The sequence below is a fragment of the Pungitius pungitius genome, unplaced genomic scaffold (assembly GCF_949316345.1).
Source record: "Pungitius pungitius unplaced genomic scaffold, fPunPun2.1 scaffold_170, whole genome shotgun sequence".
Taxonomy (NCBI): Eukaryota; Metazoa; Chordata; class Actinopteri; order Perciformes; family Gasterosteidae; genus Pungitius; species Pungitius pungitius.
Window position 1 is genome coordinate 1 of NW_026909810.1, and position 8,788 is coordinate 8,788.

The 8,788-nt window shown below is 48.6% G+C and overlaps 1 protein-coding gene across 1 annotated transcript; it reads right to left on the reverse strand.

Annotated features, from left to right (window-relative positions):
* Positions 1-1,624: 1,624 nt before the first annotated feature.
* onecutl (one cut domain, family member, like) lies at positions 1,625-3,041 on the reverse strand. Its single transcript, XM_062560345.1, has one exon. The coding sequence runs from the start codon at positions 3,001-3,003 to the stop codon at positions 1,864-1,866; it is 1,140 nt and encodes a 379-aa protein (XP_062416329.1). The 5' UTR covers positions 3,004-3,041; the 3' UTR covers positions 1,625-1,863.
* Between the last annotated feature and the right edge of the window lie 5,747 nt (positions 3,042-8,788).

Below are 8,788 nucleotides of genomic sequence, written 5' to 3' on the forward strand. Positions count from 1 at the left end.
TAATTAAACAAAAGGGGGTTGGCCAGAAGAGGGGCGGGGGGGGGAGTGGGGGGGGGAGAACAACAACCCCCTTTCGGAAAGTAGGTTACGTTGAAAAAGTGCCGAGCTGTCCAAATCGCGGCTTTGCCAATAACTAAATATGGGATTTCAGAGTGTGTGGGAGCCGTGCTGGACGACATTAGCACACTTCTCTATTCTCTCTGGACCCACATTTTTTACAACCCCGATTGATCGGCTGCACCGACGCCTTAAGAAAAATAATGACAAAAGGTGCTGCAAACGAAGACAGCATGATTTGGTGATTAGAGGTGGGGGGGGGGGGGAAATCTGCTCAAATGGGAACAAAGTGGTGTTTTTTTAATCACAATGATTAAGGCACTTTGCATACAAAGTGTTCACAGAGCCAACGTTTCTGTCAAATTGCAGAACAAAACACCAACCCAACCCCCCCCCCCCCCCCCCCCCCCCTCCCCCCCCCCCCCCCCCACAGATAACTCATCTTTAGATAAGAGGCTTGGGTGCGACGTACACATGTGCTCTCAGAGCCAAACAATCAAAGATCAATAATTGTGAAGGGATTGCAAGAGTGCACAATCATTACCTATGAACTCTTTTGTGTTGTTGGGCCTAATCAGCGGAGCTGCTGACAGAGAGCGAAGAACGCGGTGATCAACTGGGCAGGCTCACACACACGTAGCCCTCGCAGACCCCCGCGGTGAGCAGACCACTCACACACACACACTCAGACACACCCACACGCACGCACACAGTCGCCCGTGCTGGTCTCACATTACTGTGTTCACTTGGATCTGTCTCTGCTGCGGGTATCAGATGGGCCCTCGGTCCCTGCGGAGGGACAGCGCTGTAACGGGGGCCCCTGTGCTGTCGTGTCGTCCATCCACTTTCCCCAAAGAATATTAAATGTCAAGCGGCAGATTACAATGTGCCTTTTAGGGAGAAATAAATCCTGCCTAAATCCGTATCAATACTACCAGTCTCACTAACAAATCTAAATATATATTACCATTATTACTTCATTCTTAATATTTTTATAATTGGAAAAAAATTAAAATGATTAATTTGCAAATTATAAAACGATGCGAGTGAAGTAAATTCTCCCATTTGAGAAGCATCGAGTGACTTTATTATTGATAATCAAAATAGAATTTGTGTTCTATCGGAGATGAAGACGATTTGCAAACGTGCGAGCGGGGCAGCGCTTGTAATTGGCCCCGCGGTAATTGGCCCCCAGCAATAATTGGCCCCGCGGTGACGACGTTGATAAAAGACGTCTGGCAGGAGCTCAAGTCTCATTTGCATCGGGCCGCCTCGCCAACTCAACTTCAGCCGCGCGCGCGGGCCCGACATAAATCACTGCTCGCGTTAATCAATTGTTTCAGAGTGGCACACCTGCACAAATTATTTCGCAGGGCCTTCAAAAAGGCGATTAAATTGCCAACCGCCGCTCACGCTGATCTTCATGGTTCATTTAAGAGGAGGGCAAATGTCTGTGGCTTTTGTATTATTTCTTTTTTTTTTTTTTAGCTACTGTACAAATCAATAAGAGCTGTTCGGGAGCAGAGTAAACAAAGGAATGGCACATATGGCCGTCTCTCCGGCTCAAACTGTCCTCAACGCGCTGCTAAGTTCCCATTGTCCGGGGTCGTTTGAGACAATGGACGGAAGCGGTGGTGCATTCACAGCGGCGTGAAGAAGAGGAGGAAACATCAGTATGATGCTTTTGCTTTTTCCTGGTGTCTCACCCTGAGCTGCATACTGATTGCCCGGGCGGAAGGATTTTTTTGTGTGTGTTTGTGTTTGGAAGACATGAAGAAGGACGGTGTTTGGGGAAAACAAGGAGAGTTAGTGTGTCTGTTGTTTCTCTACACGTGTGTGTGTGTGTGTGTGTGTGTGAGATAGAGAGCAAAGCCAGGTCTTACCCTCCAGACGGAGCGAGGCCATTCTTTGAAACTCGGGTTCCTGCAGCCAGCGGGACATCCTCTTAAAGGTCTCGCGGCCCGACTTGAGCTTGCCCCAGGGCTTGGGGTTCCTCAGGAGGTCAGACAGCGTGCCCTGTGACCTGCACAGAACCCTCTCGGCGAAGATGGCCTGCGGGATGCTGTACCTCTTCAGCTCGGTGATGATCCTCTGGGCCACGTCTCTGGTGTTGATCTCCTCCCCGCCGCCCCCGCCGCCGCCCGGCGGGCCCGGCAGCATCCCCTCGCCGGGCGAGGACAAGGCGGACGACGAGGAGTGCAGGTGCTCGCCCATCTTGGAGGCCTGCTGGCTCGGGTGGTGGTGGTGGTGGTGGTGGGGGGGCTGGTAGTGCTGGCCGTAGATGTGAGGGTGGTGGCCCGGGGCGTGCTGGTGAGCCTCCATCTTGTTCAGCTGATGCCCCACTGACCCGTCGCCGGCGCCCAGGCCCGGCGGCGACATCTCGCGGCCGAAATCTGACGTCCGGCAGAAGAGGCTCCCCCCGTGGACGTCGTAGCCGGCGTGCAGCATCTGGCCCCCGTTGCCGTTGGGGCTGTTGCCCAGGCTGCCGTAGCCGTGCATGGAGGAGGTCAGGCCCGAACCCGTGGAGGGGGGCGACAGGCTCTGGGACATGGCCAGGTCCTTGCCGTACGGGTTGTAGAAGTTGGCGCCGAGGCCCCGGTCCTCGCGCATGAGGGTGAAGCTGCCGATGACGTTGCTGACGGGGAGGCAGGGGTGGTGGTGGTGGTGGTGGTGGTGGAACTTGTCGTCGAAGGGCTGCAAGGGGGTCAGCGTGGTGTAGGTGCTGCCGGAGCTCGACGGCGAGTCGCCGCTGTAGCCCAGGGCCGACATGGAGTGGTCGAAGCCCGGCGCACGGGGCTCCGGCTCCAGGGACATGGAGGGGCCCCCGAGGGAGGGCCTGGGGAAGGCGGCCGAGAGGTCCCTGGAGTGCAGCATGGCCCTGCCGTCCTGGCCGTGGGCCAGGTCGGGGTGACCGTGGAGGGACATCTCCCCTAGACCCCCATCCATCTTCAAAACCTCGACAAATAAAGGATGTTTTTTCTTGCACCACCCAACCCCCCCCCCCCACTAACCACCACCCCTCACCCCCAGAAACCCCCTCTCCTCTTCTTGTTATTGTTGTTCAGCAGCCTGGGCTAACAGTCTGGAAAGTCTCTCGTTACACCAGACTATGGATTTATTGATTTGTGAATTAATTGATTTCCGGGCTTAGGGGGGGGGGGGGGGGGGGTGTCTAATTAATTATCTGATAACGTTAAGTACTGTCTTCAAACTCCCTCCAACTCGCAGAAAACGAGTTTGCGAATCGCACCGCGGGAGCCGAAGCTGTGATTTTATTCCCACTCGGGGTTTCTCGCGTGTCCACCGCGTTCCTCCGGCGGCAGATGCTTCGCTTTTTTTGGGGGTCCTGCTGTTGAGACAAAACGGGCGCCGTGTTACTCCGGCTGCATTTTGAAACTTTAACCGTCACTGAAAAGGAAGAAGAAGAAAAAAAGACGAAGGGTAATATTTCGTCTCATTGGATTCAAACGCCAATTTACACTCGTTCATTTACCAACAATAATAGAATCGTAGGAGATATCCACCCGCACGCGTGAAAAACAACGATGTTTTAATCACTTGCAACGAATCGCATCGAATTCTCAGATGAGATTTTTTTTTTTTCTTCCTTCTTATGCAAAGTTATGAACGCAGAAGGAAGCGCGCATGCGAGACGCCGGACATTAAGGTGCGTATTTACGCCACATGTAAAGAATCCGTACGACGCGTTAACTAACTACACGACGGCGATGCAAGTGACACACAGAAAAAAACGGGTGTGGACGCGGAGCTGCGTGTTCCTACCTTTTTTTTGTTATTTTTTTTTTTTTATGATCCACCTCTCAGAGCGCGTCCGCGGCCGTTGTCCGTCCTGTGCACGTCTCCATCTGTGTCGCCGAGCAGCCCTGCAGATTCACACAATCGGTCCACTGCGCGCCCCCGGGGTGCAACATTCACCGAAAACAGAGTGCGAAAAAAAAAAAACCCACACACACGCGCACTCGTCCGCGGTTACAGACGGAAATCTACGTCTGTCACTCGCACGCACCCGTCGGTCCCGATTGTCGAGTCTTTGTTTTCCTCTCCAAAAAATCTCCGGGTCTATGGCCCCGCGTGTGTGTGTGTGTGTGTGGGTGTGTGCGCGCGTTTTTTTCCTGCTCTACACTAGCAGCGCTCCTCTTTTTCTTTCATTATCTCGTGAGATTTTCCTCCTCCCTCCCTCCGCCTGCCACTTCATCGATCTCACCACCAACTCTTTCTCCTCCTCCTCCTCCTCCTCCTCGGTCCTCCACCCCCCCTCCTCCCTTGCTCACATTGACTCTCCGCTTTCAGTGCGTCACGGCCTTAAAAATCTGACAGATGTGCGATGAAATTCCTACTCCAATTAACCCTTTCTCTCCCGGGGGGGGGAGGGGGAGAGAGGGGTGACGGGAGGGGGGGAGGGGGGGTGGGGTGAAGGTGGAGATGCTCCCTTTCTCATAACCCCACAGGTTAAGCCTACTCGAGCTGATTGCATGCACAATTTATGAATTATGTGCGCACATGCCGGTCATTCTGCTGCGCTCGGCTGTTTATTGGATCTGATCAATGGGGGTTTCACGAGCTGCAGTTAATGTCGTTATGTCCTTTTTTGGGGAGGGGGGGGGGGGCATTTTACGCGACAAGTGAATCTGTTGTTGCTTATTGTCAAAGTGAAGAATAATGAATTAAAGATTATGTAAACATTTCGTTTTTTTCTTCTGTTATTATCAGTTTTATCACGTAGAATTGTGCACATATTTTAGGTTCCATTTCTGAATTCTCAAATCAGTGGAGGATTACATTAGAAGGCCATTGGGTTATTAATAAATGAATTAAGGGTTAATGGTATATAAATCACCTGGCTTATTGAAATCTATCCATCTCCACTCTGCTGCGCGCCATCTCCACACCGCACCGCGTCCTGTACTCAGCACCAAACGTTGGTTTTGTTTGTATTTATGTGTAGTTTCTCTGACTCCTGTGCAACCTTTCAGGAATAAATGCCGTCAAGTGACGCTCGTGTTCAGCGCAACGCTTAATCAGCACTCAGCACGCGCCTCCATTCACTCAAGCAGCCATCACTTCAGTCTGGGAAGTCCCTCAACAAGATCAATGCCCCCCCACCACACACACACACACACACACACACTCACACACCCCCTCAAAAAAAACTCGACCTGCTGCTGCATCAGCATGCACGCGCAAGTGCACCCAATGCCTGTAATTGCGTGTACATTTAAGTTAGCGTGCCACGTGTACGCCATATGCTTGGATTTGTGTGCATGTGTGTGATCACGAGTCTGCCCCACGAGAGCGTGCACGCGGGCCTCTCGGGCGAGAATAGTGTCCGTGCGGGCGCATGTTTGCGTGTTCTCGTGTTTGTGCCAGTCCCACCCTCCCCCCTCGTGTGCGTGTAAAAAGCATAAATATACATCTAGTCTGTATTTCACAGGCCTGTGCGTGCATGTTTGCGCGCGCGCGCACAGCCAGAGAGGAACACGCCGACACGACGGAGCAGCGGGGAGGCAGAGCGCATACTAATCATATCTGTCTGTCAGTTTAATTTTCAGAGATGAGCAGTTCTGGCGTTTGGAAAACAGCGGAGCGGCTTGCGCGGTGTGGGACCGCCGGCTTCCCGGAGCAGATGCTGCCCTATCGATCCGCCCCGCGCGCACGCAGCCAGCACGGAAGGATGCGCGCATAGATGGCGAGTTTGGCTCGAGGTAAAAATGGTCAACGGCTGCAGAGCAACAAAAAAAAGAAAGGTCCTTTTGGAGGTCGGGGTGAAAGTTCACCTTCTGTGGCTGGAAAATCCACGAAGGGAGGTTGACGCCAGAGCTGAGAGAGCCCCCCCCCCCCCCCCAACACACACACACACTCGGCTTTCTGCGGCCCTGCAGGGAAAACAACATCCTGAGGGGTGTTCGGGGTCCGGTTTTTTCACAACGCAGTTCTGATTGAAATATATATTTCACAAACTGATTCTGATTGCTCAATAGGACATTTGCATTTGAATCCGGAGCCCCCCCCCCCCCCCATCAGCAGCAACATTACAGGCAGAACATGTAGCTGATGCTCTCGGAAAGACGAGTCCATCACCAACACTGGCAATAAATACAACGAGGCATATACTCACATTTGGAGCCGCAGCTCTCTTAGCACAGAGACTTCCAACGTGTGTCAGATACGCTTTTAATCCAAAGCCAATATCGAGCGTGTTTTTAGATTCGAACCATTTAGCTGATGCTTCCATCCTGAGGGACGTGCATCAAATCCCGCATCGCCAATATTACAAGCAGCCAATAGCGAGGGGGTCAGGGGTCAAAAGGCATTGCCGTGACCGTAAAATGACCATATAAGTGCACTGGAATATAAGCCAAAGAGAATTGCAGAGAAGGGGTCTATGTTGTGGTTTTGCAGGGGGGGGGGGCGTAGGGAGGAAAAGTGGCTCCCAGCCCGCATGCCAATGGGGACTTGTCGAGATTCATACATTCATATTTCATTTGTGAAAATTAAATAGTCAGATGTACGGTGTTTTCTGTAGCGGGGGACGTTCTGCCCCCCCCCCCCCCCCCCCGACAAATAAATAAACCAGAGGCCTGTAAAGCTGCCCGGCCTGCAGCAGCAAAGGACGGAGGAGAAATACACAGTGCGACATTATTCATCCTGTGCTTTTACACTCGCTCCCTCCAAATCCGCTGTTTAATCACCGAGTAAACGTGATCACTTATTGGCAAATGATAATGGATGGAGCGCACGCGCGGGGTTTGCCGTTTTGAATGAGATATTGACTCCCTTGTTTGCAGCTTGGACGAAAAAAAAGGGGGGGAAAGCATCTAAACGACGGTTTGTTTTATTGCAGCGTTAATCAAGGGAACAATAATCTCACGTGAGGGATCAGAAGAGGAGCCAAACAGCTTCATACGTCCTACTCAGGGCTGTGAAATGATCTGAATGTCACATTCACATGCATTTGAATTGCAAAGTAAAATAATAATATAACCATTAATAATATACAACCATCACGCTGTGGCAAACAAAGTGCTGCTGTTGTGCTTCCTGCTGGGATTTTCGAAATAAACCGTTTAATTTTCATCTAATCTGGATATTCCGTGCATTATTTAATCACTCACTCACACGCACACGCACACACACACACACACACACACACACATACACACACATTAGCCTGAAACCCTGCATGTACACACTGCTTGTATACCTTTGCAGTGTGTACTGTATGTGTGTGTGAGAGAGTGTGATCTGAACATTGGTAACCACACACACATGAATATACATATACAGTACAAAATGCAAAGACAACACAAGTTAAATTCCCACGTTATTTATTGTCATATAAGAACAATAATAATACATATACATATATGACGAAATGTTTGGAACATTCCGTATGCTCCTCTTTTGTTTTGAAAGGGAAACAAAGCGTTAACACTGGGAGGAAAAAAGAAGTTATTCAACACTTAATGACCAAAAAAATGTACACAAACAACTAAGAACAACCTTCAGAATAAAAGCACCCAAATAAGAAGAAAAATGCACTATAGCTAATTTCACTGTCATCACCACGGCAACCGTGAGAAATACCCGACGTAGATTATAGCCTGAATACAGACGGAATACATTTCAGCGTGTTTGAGACCTTTTGGTAAAGACGCAAAGCATCCCAGTGAAACACAGCAAACACACTGCCGACGTCCCCCTTTTGAACTTCCCGACGCGTGGTGCGCGCGCTGAGCGTCTGCGCGTCCACGTGCTGATTATAAAACAATGCAAATGTTTGCTCGTTAGAGGGCATCACATTTCATTTTATTTTTTAACTTCAGAATCAAATTTATTTCCACTCAAAGGTCTAAATGAGATCCAGTTTCTCGCTGTGACTCTAAAGTTGTATTCATTTACTTTATTGGCTCTTTATTTAATAAAGTAATAAACTTTTCAGGTTCAAGTAAGTGAGATTTTATTCTCTCTTTTTTAAAATAAAAGTTTTACGGCAGAAAACTTCACGGTGAGGATTTAGATGGGATAAAACTTCACAGCTGCAGGTGTGCAGTCACATCTGTGTAACAAAGTCGTTATTACCACCACATTTCATATAATAGTGATTGTACTTTCTATCGTGATTTAGAAGACAGTGAATAAAGTAACTCAGCATTAAAGTCATTATTTTTATTTCTATAAAATAGGAAAAATTTGAATAAAAAAAGGTAACCTGTCCTGCTACCACATATTTGTAAATAATATACATACATTCTATTATACTTTAACCTATTGGATATGTTTTGTTCAGAGACCACAGTGAATCAATTTTTTGAATAAAATATAAATATAAAATCGATTTAAAAAACAAAAATAAAATGTATACATTCAAATAAATGCATTTTGAGTCAATTCTCTTATCATTTTAACACGAATATAATTTGAAATAAATTCTTTTACAAGATGATATAATGCCAATGTGTAACTCTTGACACTCTGATATTTACTTCCTTTTTTCTTGTTGTCAACTCCCTTTTATATTTCCCCTCTCATCCCAAACCAATCAATAAAATAAATTATTACCACGTGACCTGCCGTTACACAGAATGCAATTTGAATAATCAATAACCCAATCAATGTAACATGATTGGAATTGAAATAAATAAATGACTAATAATAGTAATAATACTAATACTAATAATAGCCATATTGGCTCCAACATCGAGGCTCACGT

What these genes read in the sequence shown, in the direction of transcription:
- onecutl (XM_062560345.1), bottom strand. Translation starts at nt 3,003, where the DNA reads ATGGATGGGGGTCTAGGGGAGATGTCCCTCCACGGTCACCCCGACCTG.